At 35.6% G+C, this 16956-nt stretch overlaps 1 protein-coding gene across 4 annotated transcripts in view; it reads left to right on the top strand.

The window, feature by feature from the left end:
- WDR7 (WD repeat domain 7) overlaps positions 1 to 16956 on the top strand; it is a 376679-nt gene that overhangs the window by 70056 nt on the left and 289667 nt on the right. For all 4 annotated transcript variants that reach the window (XM_032152211.2, XM_032152210.2, XM_058438305.1 and 1 more), the window contains one exon: positions 5534 to 5748. In XM_032152211.2, the coding sequence (XP_032008102.1) occupies positions 5534 to 5748 (215 nt within the window). The remainder of the gene's footprint in view (positions 1 to 5533; positions 5749 to 16956) is intronic.

Here is a 16956-nt window from a genome sequence, read left to right as displayed (position 1 = left end):
CAGTTTTCCCAGCACCATTTGTTAAATAGGGAATCCTTTCTCCATTTCTTGTTTTTGTCAGGTTTGTCAAAGATCAAATAGTTGTAGATGTGTGGTATTATTTCTGAGGGCTCTGTTCTGTTCCATTGGTCTATATCTCTGTTTTGGTACCAGTACCATGCTGTTTTTGTTACTGTAGCCTTGTAGTATAGTTTGAAGTCAGGTAGCATGATGCCTCCAGCTTTGTTCTTCTGGAGGATTGACTTGGCAATGCAGTCTCTTTTTTGGTTCTATATGAACTTTAAAGTAGTTTTTTCCAATTCTGTGAAGAAAGTCATTGGTAGCTTGATGGAGATGGCATTGAATCTATAAATTACCTTGGGCAGTATGGCCATTTTCACGATATTGATTCTTCCTATCCATGAGCATGGAATGTTCTTCCATTTGTTTGTATCGTCTTTTATTTTGTTTAGCAGTGGTTTGTAGTTCTCCTTGAAGAGGTCCTTCACATCCCTTGTAAGTTGGATTCCTAGGTATCTATTCTCTTTGAAGCAATTGTGAATGGGAGTTCACTCATAATTTGGCTCTCTGTTTGTCTGTTATTGGTGTATAAGAATGATCGTGACTTTTGCACATTGATTTTGTATCCTGAGACTTTTCTGAAGTTGCTTATCAGCTTAAGGAGGTTTTGGACTCAGACGATGAGGTTTTCTAGATATACAATCATGTCATCTGCAAACAGGGACAATTTGACTTCCTCTTTTCCTAATTGAATACCCTTTATTTCTTTCTCCTGCCTGATGGGACACAGTTAAATTACTGAGAAACAGTTTGATCCTTTTGGGTCTTGCCTTGTTAGGTAGGGCTGGAGCAGGGTTAAATGTGGAGCTACTTATTATTCTCTGCAAATGGAAGACCTTCCTGAGAACTGTACGCAGTGGCTCATGAATTGTGAGGTTTCCAGTCTGGCTGGTCAGAGTAGGCACTATTCACAATCGTGTCTGAGTCCTGGGTACTGTGCTCTCTAATCTTTTGAAGTGGTTCTTTCCTTGGCCTTGGGTAGTTTCTTCATAGTCACACAGTAATCAGTACTCTGCCAAATATGTAAGGAAGGCCTTCTGCAGGTTTCTGTGGAGCTTTCTTCACCCTGGTATTCTGTTCTGCAAACTCTAGCTGCCTATACTCTCAGCTATCTGTCTTCAACTTAAGGAATCTGTTAGGCTATTCAGACAATGGATGTTAGTCAATATTCAGACAATGGACATTAGTCAATTAAAGATTGTCTGTAAAAGCATTGTTTCAAATCTGGTATCTATTTTTTTCCCAATTATTTTACATAAAAGGGTTAATTCAGTTCCTATTACTCCATGTTGGCTGGACACAGAAGTCTTTTCTGCTAATTTGAATTTTCAAAATCTTTAAATATTCAGCCAGAGTTCACTCTTTCCCTGATATTTTTTAAAACAGGTTTAGTTGGGAATGGATTTTTTTTTCTATCTTTTGAACCTTTGTATTAGTCCATTCTCATGCTGCTATGAATAAATACCTGAGAGTGGCTAATTTATAAAAGAGAAGAGGTTTAACTGACTCAGAGTTCCACATGGTTGGGGAGGCCTCAGGAAACTTACAATCATGGTGGAGGGCACCTCTTCACAGGGCAGCAGTAGGGAGAAAGAGTGCTGAGCGAAGGGGGAAGCCCCTTATAAAATCATCAGATCTTGTGAGAACTCACTGACTATCAGGAGAACAGCATAGAGGAAACTGTCTCCTGATTCAATTATCTCCACCTCATCCTGCCCTTGACACATGGGGATTATTACAATTCAAGGTGAGATTTGGGTGGGAACACAGTGCAAAACCATGCCTCTTTATTATTCTTTTTGGCTTGTGTTGTTGATTATCTTCTTGTGTGCAAATGTTTTGACCCTCACTCATGGAGTATACATTTCCCTCCCACCCCAGGAAGTTAATTACCATTGATATGTTACAACCATTTAATCTTCAGACTTTATTCCAACTTTTCCAGTTGTTCCACTACAGTCTTACTGCAAAAAGGTCCAGATTAGAATTGTGCATGGTTAGTTCTATCCCCATTTCAATTTAAAATAGTTCCTTAGTTCTTCCTTCACCTTAAAGACTGAAAGTTTTGAATATTTCTGGCCAGTCGTTTTATAAAATGTTTCCCAATTTCCATTTATCTGATGTTTTTTCATGGTTATTTTCAGAATATGTGTCTTTGGCAAGAAAATCACTGACGTTTTTCTCATTACATCTTATCAGTTGGCATATGATTTTGTTTCATCACTAGTGTTTACTTAGGTCACTTAAGGTGTTTTTTTGGCTTCTTCACTGGAAAGTTATGTTTTTTCTTTTTGTAATTGGTAAGCATTTTGTGAAGAGATACTTTGAAACCATGTAAATAGCTTTTTTTAATCAAACATTTAAGTTACTCATTTATTTTCAATTGGATCTCTATTTTATACAACAGATTACATTCCTAAACTCTTATGTGATGTCTTGGATTTGGTCAGTGGGAGTCCCTTCACACTGGATATTTTTTTTCTTTCAGCATTGTTTTGCTTTACAGCTCAAGTAGATGATGCTGCCTCCTCGTGTGGATGTGCTTTTTATCCATCCTGGCTGATACCCTGTGACTGATGTCTTTTCTTCCCAGCATGGACATCCTTTCTCCCCTTTTGGGATCCAGCACCCTGTGCAAAGCTGCCTACCTGCATAGATGCCCTCTTCTCTCTTTGGGCCCCATCCCATTCCCCCTCACCATATGGATGCCCTTCACATACCTCTTAGACTTCAACCTTCTGTGCCAGGTTGCTTTCAAGTGTTGATTTCTTAGACGCACCTTTGGGATCTGTACTGGACTGCCTCACTGTGTGAACTCCCTCCTCTCTCCACTCAGGTTCCAACAGTGTCTCTTGATGCACATGCTTCTGGGTCTGAACCCTGTGCCAAGCTGCTGCCACCACCTCCCTCTTGTTTAGCTTCCCTCTGCACCCTCTCAGCCTCTGACATATTGCTCTGGGCTGCTGCAGGCCCGCTTTTCACCACCATGCCCCTTATCTGACATGGACTCCTACCTTTGCTCAGGTGTATTTACACTAACTTTGGGCTCGGTTGTTCAGAAGAGAAGAGGAAGTATAAACTTTTGACACCAGAGATCAAATTAGTTACTTAGAGCTTTTGCAGGTAGTATATTCTCACTTATTTGTTGATTAGTGATTTTATTTTAGATATCAATAAGGGAAAGTCACTTAAGCCTTTCCATTATAACTACAAACCACATTTAATAGACAATTAAGAGCTAGAGCAGTAAATTCTAAATTTATTCCTGTGAAACTTTAAGATATCTGAAAGAATATCATATTATTTTCAAAATTGAATTAACTTTAATTTACTTAAAATAATCTTTTCCCACAATATTTGAAAACATAATATGATGTACATTTGTAAAAAATTGATATGTTACAAATCTTCATGTACAAGAATATGAAGTTCTATACTAATGCGACCATGTAAATATACCCTGTAAACCATGTAGTGTACATCTATTGAGAGTATTTTTCTGTGACTGTAATATCCCTTCTCCCACTTTATACTATGAATACTCTTCTCTAACTTGTTATTTTCACTTAACAATATGTTGTGGCTTTTATTCTATGTTAATGTATATAGCTGAGCTTCCTTTTAAACATTGTTTTTGTAACTTCACAGTACTCCTTTTATTATTTTTTATTATGATACATTATTATTTATTATGATACATCATAATTTATTGACACAGTCTACTAATGATAGATATTTAGGTTTCTGAAAAATTTTTGTATTATGATTAAGACAATTATAACCCAACCACACACATATATGTTTGGATATGGTATCATTATTTAGCATAATCTTAGAATAAGATTTCCTGTGTTAAAGGAAATGTGAGTTTTAAATTTAATAGAATTTGTTAAAAAAATTACTAATTTTTATTTGTACTAAAAGTATATTACCAGTTTTCTTACATACTTGAGAATGCTGAATATCTGTACGGTAAGAGATAAATAGTATTTCATTATTGCTTCAATTTGATTTATTTGATTATTAGTGAGGTTGACATCTTTTTGTATGATTACTACCTATTTGAATTTCTTTTCTTGATTGTTCATATTCTTTAAACATTATTTTGTTGGCTTATTTTTTTCTCATAGATTTGTTAGAACTCTGTGTTTTGAGGCTGCTAACTCTATCTCCATTTGATCAACAAATAGTTACTCTGTGCCTCCAATGTGCTGGGCACTGTTCAATGTACCAGGGATACAACAGTGAACAAAACATCGGAAACGCTCTAGCTCTTGTGTAGTTTACATTCTGGATGGAAAGAGGCAGGTCAAAAATAACAAAAACTTTAAACATATAGTATGTTCTCTGGTGTTCGTGTTATGGAGAAAATAAAGCAGAAAAGGGAGAATTTGATAAGATGGCCAGAGAATAACTCATTGAAAATGTAACATTAAGAGCTTGAAAGGTGGGTGAAGGAGGTGGTGAAGCTCGCATTGGAGGAAGTTTTTGCTCTGACTTAGACAAGAAATGCATAGTTGGAGATAAACAGAAAGGAAAGCCAAATAAAGAAGCTTTAAAGTAGTTGTAGGCCGGGCGTGGTGGCTCACACCTGTAATCCCAGCACTTTGGGAGGCTGAGGTGGGCAGATCACGAGGTCAGGAGATTGAGACCATCCTGGCTAACAGGGTGAAGCCCCGTCTGTACTAAAAATACAAAAAATTAGCCAGGTGTGATGGCGGGCGCCTGTAGTCCCAGCTACTCAGGAGGCTGGGGCAGGAGAATGGTGTGAACCCAGGAGGCGGAGCTTGCAGTGAGCCAAGATCGTGCCATTGCACTCCAGCCTGGGCGACAGAGTGAGACTCTGTCTCAAAAAAAAAAAAAAAATAAATAATAAATAAATAAATAAATAAATAAGTAAAGTAGTTGTAAGTAGAAGTAGTGGTAATTTCCACAAACATACGAAGAAACATTTGGCTGGGTGGTGAGAGTAAGAGTCAAGAATTTGCAGACAGAATGGAGAAATTATAATATTTTTTCTGTTTTGTGGAAGTTTCTTAGAGAAGCTTCAATTATTGAAGGAGGAAAAAAACAAATTTTAGTAAGACTTTTTTGTTTAAGATTGATATACAACTTAGAGGAAGGTCAAATCATAGATTTTAATGTTTGTAATGGTGTGATGGGACAGGAGTAGTCAAGAAAACCATCTGGGAGGTAGAAGGAGTGGAAAAGCCTGGAGAAGGTTCCCGGAATCTTAGCTCTGAACTTGACTTTATTGGGAAGTTGCATCAGGGACTTTGTGGGAGAGGAATTCATTGAGGTGGTAGGTACTACATGGAAGATTGTTAGAGGAAGGAAGTACAAAAAAAAATTTCCAGGAGGCATTGATAAAACATGTTTCTATTTAAAAAATGTTCATACCATTTTTTCTTTACTTAAACTTTTCAAAATGTTGTAGTATAATGAAATATTTGTGAATATATTTTTCTCGCAGGTGCATTGGATCGTTGTGTGATGGGGATAACAGCAGTAGAGATTCTAAACGCTTGTGATGAAGCTGTTCCTGCTGCTGTTGATTCACTTAGTCATCCAGCAGTCAACCTAAAACAAGCTATGACGAGACGTAGTCTTGCTGCTCTTAAAAATATGGCCCATCATAAGCTACAAACCCTTGCAACTAACCTCTTGGCTTCTGAGGCATCTGACAAGGTAAGTTTTATATGTGGGCTCATGAAGTGTGTAGACCCCATTTAACTTCATTTAGTAACATGGCTTTGGCATATCTTAGAAAATAATTTTTGAGAAATGACACTTGAAAAATAAGCTTTTGATTTTCATTTAGGTTTATCCAACGTGGTTTGAGTTTTTCAAGTACTTGGCATTTTGAAAAAGTAAATTATTCTTACCATTTAAATATTTTAAAGTTCTTCCGACTAAATTAAGTGACTTTAGTTTCTGAAATTAGGGCAAACAAGTGTATATAATCTGTCTTACTTTTTGGTAGTCTTTCTGTTGAAAGATTGAGCATTAGCTAATGTCCTAAGGAGGGAAAAAAGTAATTTAGGTACAATTAAGATGTCTGTAATTGTGATGTATCATTTGTTTTAAAATTAGGTTCTGATTTTAGTAAGGTTAAGCCATTTTAAAGATTTAAGAAAATGTTTCAGAATATGTATGATGGTGTTGCAGAAGTACTGAAATTTTTCTGAGACCCAAGCTCAAACACACTTTCCTTACTGACACTTAATAATCAAAGTATGAGTTAACTTCTTCAGTTAACAGAAGATTATCCTATTAAAAAAACCAATCCCAATTCATGAATTGGTTACTTATCTTTAGTTTTGTAGAGGCTAGCCACTGTTTGGTCTGTGGTATTTGTGTAATGTGGTATAATTAGAACTAGTTTGTCTCTAGTAATGGATAAATGAAACCTAGAGACAATCTCAGTATTTCATCTGAATCACTACTTAAAATTCTAGTTCCATCGAAATATTCATTAGAGTTATTAATGAATAGGCACGAATACTTTTAATTTTAGTCTCTCCTTGATTTTCATTTTTTTAAATGGTTAGACATGTGAATAAATAGTGAAGGGGTTGAAAGGCTCATCTGCAGACTTGAAAATTAACCATGAGTTCGTGTGTGCTGATGACACATGAAATACTGTAGGCAGTTCCACTGACCCACATCCTCCAGTAATTCACAGTAATGTTACCCTTTGATCATTCTTTCTTCCCTCAAGATATAAATGTTTTATCAGCTATGTTGTATTGTATATTTCAACAATTGGAACTGTGAAATCCTTCTACATTTTTCCTCTGTGCTTTCAGTAGCACACCCTAAAGTTTGTGAAGAAATCACAGCTTAAATGCATTGGCCATACCTACAGTTACTTCCAAGGAATCATGTGGCTGTCTCTAGGAATTCAGTGTTCATAGCACATTTTCTGACATGATATGTAATTTGATTTTGAGCAAATTTATAAAACAATATGTTTAAGAGCATGCATGCATGTGGTGTAACTCCCAGATATATTGTTTTTCTTGATGGTATCCCCTAGAAGTAAAAATTTGGAAAAATAATTATATAACTTGAAAATTAAAGAAAAATAAGTGGTACAGTAACAGTTATGAATGGCTTTTGTAAGTGGTCATGGTCCATTATGTGATTTTTACAATCTTGTTTGTCCCTCTTTTAATAGCGTATTTTATAGTGCAATTAGTGATAAAAGCACCAGATATCAGAGACACTACACTTACGTATTGTAAAATATATTGCTTGTGAACCTCCTTAGTCTTGTAGCAGTGGTAATTGTTGCCTGGCCTACAAGGAAAACAATTATAGAAGGGAGGAAAAAGGCTTAGGAAGCTGAGGCTGCAGGAGGATAATCACTTTATGAAAAATGTATGTTGGCTGGACCATTAGGGATTTCTCTAACTATTTTCTCATGTTGAGTTTGAGGCTCCTTCTGAAGGGAATATTTAAAGAGCTGTCCTCTGGATAGCTTTCTAACCTCAGGAGAAATAAACCCACCCAAAGTTAAAAAACAAACAACTAAGAGCTTCTCAATGGTATAGGACTTACTCTAGGATATTGGATCTAATTTTTTACATGAGTCTTTCAATGGAAAGTGAAGCCTGTATTGGGATACTCTATAGAAAGTGCTGCTTTTTGTCTTGGTAGCATAGTCTTAGCAATCAGGGCTATATGGAAGTAAACAGATATTTTATTTTGCTAATTATGTTAATTATACTGGACATTCAAAACTTTACAAAGATGGAGAATTTACTAGCATGTGATTTTTTTTCTCACACTAGAAGATCAAGAGGGTATTAAGTAAAATTATACTTTATTACTGTGCAGTGAGTCTTTTGCAAGATTGTGTGTATTTGAAACCCTTTGCATTTCTCTTATGACTTGTATTTTTTTCTTTATATTATGATAACTTATATATTTATCTAATTCTCCCTACTGAAATTCAGTCTTTTTGAGAGCAGGGATTTTTGACTTATTTATCTCTGTGCTTTTCCATGACATCTAGCCGCAGCTGCTGTGCAATAACTATGTGTTGAATTGGATGATGTGGAACAGAAAGTGCAGAGAGCCTTTTCTTTCACTTTTTTGCCCTTGTCTTTGCCATTCCCTCATAACTGATTGTCTTAAGACCCCTGCATTGCAGCCTCAAGGCTGTCTGCGTTCATGAACCTTTAGATGCGGAGCATTCATTAGTCACTTGCATTCTTCCTTTGCAAAATGAAGTTTTGCTCAGTTTTGCATTCTTCCTTTGGTTTTGGTGAGTGAAGTTGTGTATATATAACTCATTCTCCTTCCTTGCCTTCTCTGTATTATCAGTGTTCTACCCATCCTGGACTTATCTTAAAATCATCTCCTTTATTCCTGTTCCTTTTGACTGTAGACCATGATAGCTCATTTGTGACAGACTGACATTTTGGGATGGGTAATTCTTTGTTGTTGGAGGACTATAGTCTATATAGTAGGATGTTGAGCATCATTTCTCTCTTCTACCTACATCACATCGTGCTGGTAGTAGCCTCCTCTTTCCAGTTGTGACAATCAGATGTCTTTAGATGTTGTCAAATTTCCCTTAAGAGGCAACAATTGCCCCTGGTTTAAAACCACTGCTTTTGAAAAAAAAAAAAAAAAAAAAAAAAAGCTTGAAATAGCAGGAATCCTGCATCCTCTATCCTATCCCTCTTTTCCCTTCCCGACCCTTGTTTTTTTAATCTCACTCTTCCTCAGGACAGTGAAGCCATTACCAACCCTTAGCCCCTCCACGCATTTTGGCAGAGTAGTTCTTACATTCTTTTTATGCTCACATTTTTTTTGTTCATATGTTACCCAAAACATTTTTCCCTTTGTATGGGGTATTTTTTGTTCTTTATATTTGTCTTCTCTACTAGATTTTAAACTTCTTCGGGACAGCAATTCAGTTTTTCATCTTTTTATTTCCAATACTCAATGTAGTATAACTATATTGCATTGTAGTATAACTACACATAGAGTATGGTATATGCTAGTGAAAAATGGTAATTGCTCAAGAAATTTAATAGGAAGTTAGTTTGAGGTGTCTATTAGAATTGTGTTGTAGAAGAACTTGAATGCAAAGCTGAGGATGTAATTTAATGGGTGCTGACATGATGCTGAATACTTTTAAAAGGATATTTTTGATTGCTTAAGAAATATTTTGTCATATCTAACATTTTAATGTAAGACTTACAAATATTGATTTGGGAAATGAATTGTGAGGTTACTGGAATGATAAAGTGAGAGGTCATGGGGACTGGAAATAGGATTAGGCCCTGGAAATGTGGAAGAGGGGATGGTTAGGAAGCTGTTGCATAAGTTGAATAAATAGGACTTCACTCTGGTCTTGAAGAGTTTGATGTTCAAGATTATTTCAGAAACAAAAACCTGGCTGAAGGGAGAATGGCAGTGCTATTAACAGGAATGTACAGGCCATGGAATAGGCTTTGAGGATGATTGTAATAGGAGATGTGCATCTTATCGGTAGTGTTAGGAGTTGGGGGTGTGTGCAAATCAGCAAAATACCTTTGAGAAATAAGTGACATGATGGTGAGATAAAATAGAGACGGTATTATTTTTTACCTAAATAGATGCTGGAGTGTAGAGGCTGACTTAGACTGCAGTTCACATTTTTGGGTGCCTGCTATCATTTGATTTTTTTCAGATACGCTCTTTTCCTGAATTGTCACTGCAAATAGGTGAGGTAGTTCTTATTGTCCCCAATTAGCAACTGATGCACCTAAAGACAGTTGGATGGAACAAGGATTGACAAACTCTTTCTATAAAGGGCTAGATAGTAAATACTTTAGGCTTTGTGTGCTGTCTCTGTCACAGTGACTTAACTTTGCTTTATAGTGTGAAAGCAGGCATAGACAATATGTGAACAAATGAGCATGGCTGCTTTCCAATAAAACTATTTACAGAAGCAGGTGGTGAGTTGGATTTGGCCCATGGGCCATAGTTTGCCAACCCCTACATCAGAAGATAGCATTGTTAATATCAAGATTGTAAGTATAGTTCTCTGGTGGAATGATTTTTGCTTTATTTTTATAAAAGCAGTTCAGAAGAGTGGTTAAGAGCCTGGGTTCTGGTGACAGACATGTCTGTATTCAAATTATGTTTCTGTAACTTGCTGGCCGTGGGTGACCTTGGGCAGGTAACCTCCATTGGCCTCCTGTCATCTTTAAAACAAAATTCAAACTTTTTACAGTTGCCTCTGAAACTCTATGTGATCAGACATATGCTTCCCTGATTTAATTTTATTCTTCAATCCTTGATTATTCCAGTTCTAGCCAACTGACTCTTTTTAAAAATATGACTATTTGTTGAATGGATTAATGAATGAGAAAAATGAATGAATTATACGTAGTACATTTTGACTACTGGTAATGATTGCAAAATCTTGGTATAGAATTACAGGATAGAAATTGAGAGTTGTTTGTAAAGTTATCCTTTAAGAAATTCTTTTTAAGCCACATCTTCATATGATATTATTGAGGGACAGCGTATGGAAATGGAAGAAATTTGAAGACAGATGCCTGTTTAGATATCAGGAAGATGAAGATGAGCCAGTGAGAAGCACAGAAAGAGAAATCATACAAGCAGATTCTGGATCACACATACAGTTGAAAACAAAAGTAAAAGGTCTACAGTTTGTCAGAGAAATGAAATAACATTAAGAATTGGGATGTGTAGGTTAAGTAATTAGGAAAGCCATTGGTGATTATTAAGAGAGCTGTTTTGGTAGAGTTGGTTTGGTCAGAAATCAGGGTACAGTGAGCTGAGTATAAGAAGTGGAGGTAAAGAGTGTGGAAGAAATTAGCTCTTGATGGAAAAAGAGGAGGGTAGTAGCCTCAGTGGCTAGGGATTTAAGATCTGGGTTTATACTCTGTTTAGGAGATCACTGAGCATTTATGTTGGTGGGAGGATAATGGGTGGGACAATGCAGGAGGACATGGTGTTAAGAACAGAGCTGGAGAGTTTACCCTTACTAGAAATTGTTTCCTTGTGATTGGTAAACCAAACACATGTCTCATCATAGGTGGATTGAACAATGAGAACACATGGACACAGAAGGAACATCACATTCAGGATTTGTGGGGTGATTAGGAGATACACCTAATGCTAAATGACGAGTTAATGGGTGCAGCACACCAACATGGCACATGGATACATATATAACAAACCTGCACATTGTGCACATGTACCCTAAAACTTAAAGTACAATAAAAAAAAATTAATGAATAGAGGAAGATGAATGTACCAAGTCATTTTCAGTGGAACAGAGTGAAAGTAGGCTGTGATTTCTGTTAAAAGGAAGAAAGAGATGCTTATAATTCTTTGGAGGTAGAGCCATCTTTTTTTCTGTTTTTTCTTTTTTTAAATCCCAACACCACCCAGCATAAGCAGTTGAGTGGATTAGGAGTTAGAAGATTTGTAAAATATAGATAACCAGTCATTTATAGATTGCACATGATGATATTTGGTGAATGCATACATGCGTATATTTAGAAGATGGTCTGAGCATATCAGATGACGTTTCTGACATGTTTTTCTCATAAAGCATTTGCCACATATATGCTTCTTTGTAAAGAGATCTTGGGCTAAAGGGATTTTATTAGTGAAGCTAGAAAACCATTACTGCCATGAAATTAATTTCTTCATCCTACTGTGTGTAATTTTCTGTTCTGCAGCTTTACATCTTGAGCATTGTTGTGCCAATCAGAATCACCTTATTTATAGGGGAAAATGATGAGGTTGAGGAAGTGGAAAAATGACCAGGATGATTTATATTTTACCTTACATTTCTCTCATGTTGTCTAATTAGTCAAAAGCCTGAAAAAAATGAATGGGCTATATTTGCAAAGGTCAGTAGCTTTGTATTCTGTGTAACGAGGCAAGAGAATGGAATTTAGAAGTCAAATATAACCTACTAAGAACATAGTCTGTGTTCTTTGCTTGCAAAATTCACTCCAAAAAAATTTATACTGATTGAATTGACTTTATGATTCACTGTGAAAAGGGCACTGTAAGGTACAGACAAGGATAAGCCAAACGACGTTGTGTACACGATACCAGGCCTTGTTTAGTGAACTGTTTTTGTCCTTAGAAGAATTCTTATGATATGTATGACCTTTGAAGAATCAATTAAATTTGTTTAACATTCTGTCCCAAAACTTTAATGAATATTTTAATAGAAAATATGAGTATGTTGATAATATATTAATTATCATATATTCATAAGTATGTAAGTTTTGTTTGTCCTCAGTGGTTGTTAGGACAAAATTTTAAATTACGCCAATTGTTGTCTAGTCCCTAATAAATAAAGGAGCCTTAGCTGAGCTGTCCAGTCTTAAGAAAACAAAGGAGTAAATGCCTGTGACTATAAGAGGGGAAATACATTTTCTCAGTCAAATAAAGGAAACGTTTGTCCTCTTCCATTCTGGAGAGATACTAGAAGTAATATTATTCCAGTAATAAAATAATCATTATCTTCTAACATGCTTATTATTAGCTTTGGTGATTATATGATATAGAGATATTTAAAACTTGGCCAGGCACAGTGGCTCATGCCTGTCATCCTAGCACATTGGGAGGCCAAGGTAGGCGGATTGTTTGAACTCAGGAGTTGGAGACCAGCCTGGGCAATGGTGAAACCCTGCCTCTACAAAAATTAGCCAGGCTTAGTGGCACACACCTGTGGTCCCAGCTGCTCTGGGGGCTGGGGTGGGAGGATTGCTTGGGCCCAGGAGGTTGAGGCTGCATTGAGCTGAGATCATGCCACAGCACTATAGCCTGGGTGACAGAGCGAGACCCTGTCTCAAACAAAAACAAACAAAAAAATTATTGTCAGTCTCTCACATGATAACAGAGATGATACTCCGAAAGAATAATGTTTGGGTATCATAATAGTTACACTCATAATTTTGATTGCTTTCTGAATCCTGGCACTTATAAGCTAAGAATAGCAATCAGGGAATTTCTCCTCCATGATTTGGCATATTAAAATATGGACTTTGTGGATTCTCTGAAATGTCCAGATCATTTAGATAGCATAAAATCCTTTTTTTTTTTTTTTTTGCAAAATGTGTTTTTTAACTTTTTGAATAGTATTAATTATGATTCCTATCTTTTAATTAAGATGTATTGAATGTTAACTCTTTTTTGGTAACTCAGTGCAAACATTGGTTATAATAATGCGTTCTAGATTTATCTGTTGATAAAATATTATCCACATTTACTTCCTTTCCAAGTTTCCTAGACTGCTGGATTTTTTTTTTCTAAATTGCTTCTTTATAAACCTTTTATCTCTTTGCTCTTCTCTTGACTGTTATGGCCACTGCTAATCTCTGCTACTCTGTCTCTGTTTTTCTCTGAAAACTGATATAGTAGTGTTTAGATCTACCATCTTAACATTTGAGTTCCATTTCACTGTTTTTATGTTTATTTTTATTTTTTCTTGGCCTCTTTCAGATTCAGCAAACATATTTAAATTTTACTTTCCCCTTCTTATACTTGTTAGCTATAGATTATGTTAGTATTCTTTTAGTTTTTGCCCTAGAGATTGTAAGTACATCTTTGACTTACTACAGTCTAAAACAAATTATTCCTATTAGAATTTCTCTGCTGGTGCTAGAGCCTTAGAACACTACAACTCCATTTGCCCCCCCTTCTTTTTACATTTTAGTTGCCATGCATTGTAACTTTACATATACTTTAAATTCCACTAGACATTATTATTGTTTTGTTCAGTCAATATTATTTAATATTCTTATATTTAAACTCTGTTCTTTTTGTACTTTACATTTTCATGTTTTCATCTAAGATCATTTTCTTCCTCTAAAGAACTACTCATTTCTTTTAGTACAAGTTTACTGGCATTGAATTTTCTCAGTTTTTGATTGTCTGAAAATGTTCTTTGTTTTTGAAGGATATGTTTGCTGATTATAGATTTTTAGGTTGGTGGTCTTTTGCACTGTAAAGATTTCATTATCTTCTCATTTCCATCTTTTTTTTGAGGGGGAGGGGGAAATAAGCTATCATTCTTATTATTATTCCTTTGGATCCCCCCATTGCTTTTAAGGTTTTCTATTTTTCCCTTGTTTTTTAGCAGTTTAAATATGACATACCTAGATGTGATTTTTTTTTTCTTGTATTTATACTGCTTGGAGTTGCCAGAGCTTTTTGAATCTGTAGGTTTGTGTCTTTCACTAGTGCAGGAAAGTTCTTGAGGCCATTATCTTTTCAGATGCTACTTTCTTCCCTCTCTTTCAGAAACTCCAATTACATGTAAATTAGACTGCCTCCTTTGCCAGTTTTAACAAAATTTTTTTTTTGTAGGTCTCATGTTCTTCTCTGTATTTTGTAATCTTTTTCTCCCTCTGTGTTTCAATGTGTATATTTTCTGTGTTCCATAGGACTGTTTTCTGCCCTGTCTTTCCACAAACTCCTTTACTGAGTTACTACTTTTAATTATTATTACTGTATTTCTAGGCTACCTACTTGATCCTTTTTTAAAAATAGATTTCAGTTATCTGCTGAAATTCTTTATCTTTTTATCTTTTCCATCATTTCTATATTTTCTTGAACATATTAATCCTAATTATCTTAAAATCTTTATCTGCCAACTCTAATATCTGTATCACTGGTGACTCTCTTTTAATTGCCTGTAATTTCAGTTATGTGCTGTAATCTCTTGGCATGTGTAGTAATTTTTTGTTAAATACCAGACATTGTAGATAAAAAAAGTAGTTTGTTCAAATGATATCCTCTTCTAGAGGGGGCTCACCCTTTCTCTGCTGTTCAGATGGAATAAAGGCTGACCAACTTAATATAATCCGGGACTAACCTGAGTCAAGGCTAGGTTGCAGTGTTTTAAATCTCTGCCTGTCTGTGATTTTGCTTCTGCTTCTCTAGTCCTTCCAGGGCTTCCAACAGAGAGCCCAGAGTATCTAACGGGGTTCTTTTGCTTGTTGAGTTCTGAATCCTATTTCTTATCTTCTTAGCATGACAACCCTGCCAAAAACTCCATTTTGCTTTCTAGAGACATTCTTAGTCTCCCCACACAACTTCAGTATTTGGCATTTGACATGAATGGCCCTGTGTCAGCTTCTGTTTTCTTTCCCTCCCTTCTCACTAGGATTTTGGTCCCTTGAATATTCAATTTTCTCTTTAGCCCCACAAGACTTTCAAAAGCTCTGTTGCTTTCTGTATTCCCAGTGATGGTCCTACTGCTTGCTTGATCTCTGCTTTATCCAAGGTACTTTAAAGCCAACATGTCTAAGATTGAACTCAAAATCATGTCCCATAGAACATTCCATTTCTCATTATTTTCTACTACCTAGTGGTGCAAACTGTGGCTTACAGGTCAATAGGGCCCTTGAGCTATGAATGATTTTTATATTTTAAAAGGATTCTTAAGAATATGTGACATAAAGCTTTGTGGCCCTCAAAGTTTAAAGTATTTGCTATGTGACTCTTTACAGAAAAAGTTTGCCAATACTTTTTCTGTTCTAGTAACTGTCATCACTGTTTGTCCCATTATCTATATTACAAATCCTAAATGTTATCGAATCATCTTCTCTTGAAAACAAATCCAAAACGAACTTTTGTCATTTTTATCTCCTTCTGAAAGCAGTCTTCTCTCTGCCTCTGCCACTCTTCTAGTTTATGATCTTTCCCCCAGATAATACCTTATGATTGATCTTTTTGTATTTAATCAGCCCTTCCTGCTCCCACAAATCTGACATCTGCTCCAAGTTCTCCATTAAAGTCCACTGTCATAGGACTCACACACATAGAAAATTACACTATATGTAGGTTGTGAGTGCATGTGCTCCTTTATGTGTAAATGTATGTGTGCATCATGTGTGTATATTTCAGAGAGTTTGGGATGGATACTTTGAAAATTTCCAACTCAGGGTACCTTTCCACCAAATCTTCTCCAGTTTGAAGGAAATGAGTTTTAGGTTACTATGAATGCACTCTCAACCATTACATTAAGGAACAAAACTAAATTCTCAAACCTAACTAAATATTTAATTCATATTTGCTAAGTTTCTGATGATTACAGGATTTTTGGCTCTTTTCCCTTTTTAAGGATCCTTGAATTAGACATGACTGGATTTATTGTGGTGATTTCATAATACCATCAAATAATGACATATACAACGGAACAACCCTTCCTGAAGCCTAATAGACCCTGTGGTTCTAGTGCCTTATTGACCCTGTGCCTTACGTATAATAGGTGTTCAATGGATTTATGAATGGGATTCATAGTTCATACTAAATATAATTCATCATATTCTGAGCCAAGGGGAAGCAGTCTTGTTCTATGATGGTTTTAAATTCAGAACAGTTTTGTTTTTCCTTGCAAATACATTAACAAAAATACACTATATTAAGAAGAAATATAGATTATTGTGGAATGTATGTTAGACACAGCTGAGGAGAAATTTCTTTTACTATCTCACATCATAAATCAAATAGTAGAATGCTGAGAGAATAGGGAGTGCTAGGTGGATTAAACCCTGTGGCTTTTCAGCAGCCAGATCTTTCTAGCCCTTGTGTATAATACTTTATATTTAACTCTTATTTGGGAACTCAACGGTATTGTGAAGTAATTTATAAAAATATACATATTTATGGCAAAATGCTAATAATTTAGTATTTTGGGAGATTAAATAATTTATTCTCTTCTAATATGTTTGAAAATCTGCTCTTTATGAGACCATATAGAAGTTTTTTAAACTTCTTGAATTTTAAAGCCTCTGTTAGAAAATAATTGAATGAGTCAAGTTCAGTTAAACACTTACTGACTACTAGGTACTGTGTTAGGTCCTGGGGAACCAAATAAATAAGACGTATTTACCT

Source organism: Hylobates moloch, unplaced genomic scaffold (assembly GCF_009828535.3).
Source record: "Hylobates moloch isolate HMO894 unplaced genomic scaffold, HMol_V3 SCAFFOLD_5, whole genome shotgun sequence".
NCBI classification, from domain to species: Eukaryota; Metazoa; Chordata; class Mammalia; order Primates; family Hylobatidae; genus Hylobates; species Hylobates moloch.
The sequence above is the reverse complement of the archived record's forward strand: the minus strand, read 5'-3'. Positions and strand labels throughout refer to the sequence as shown.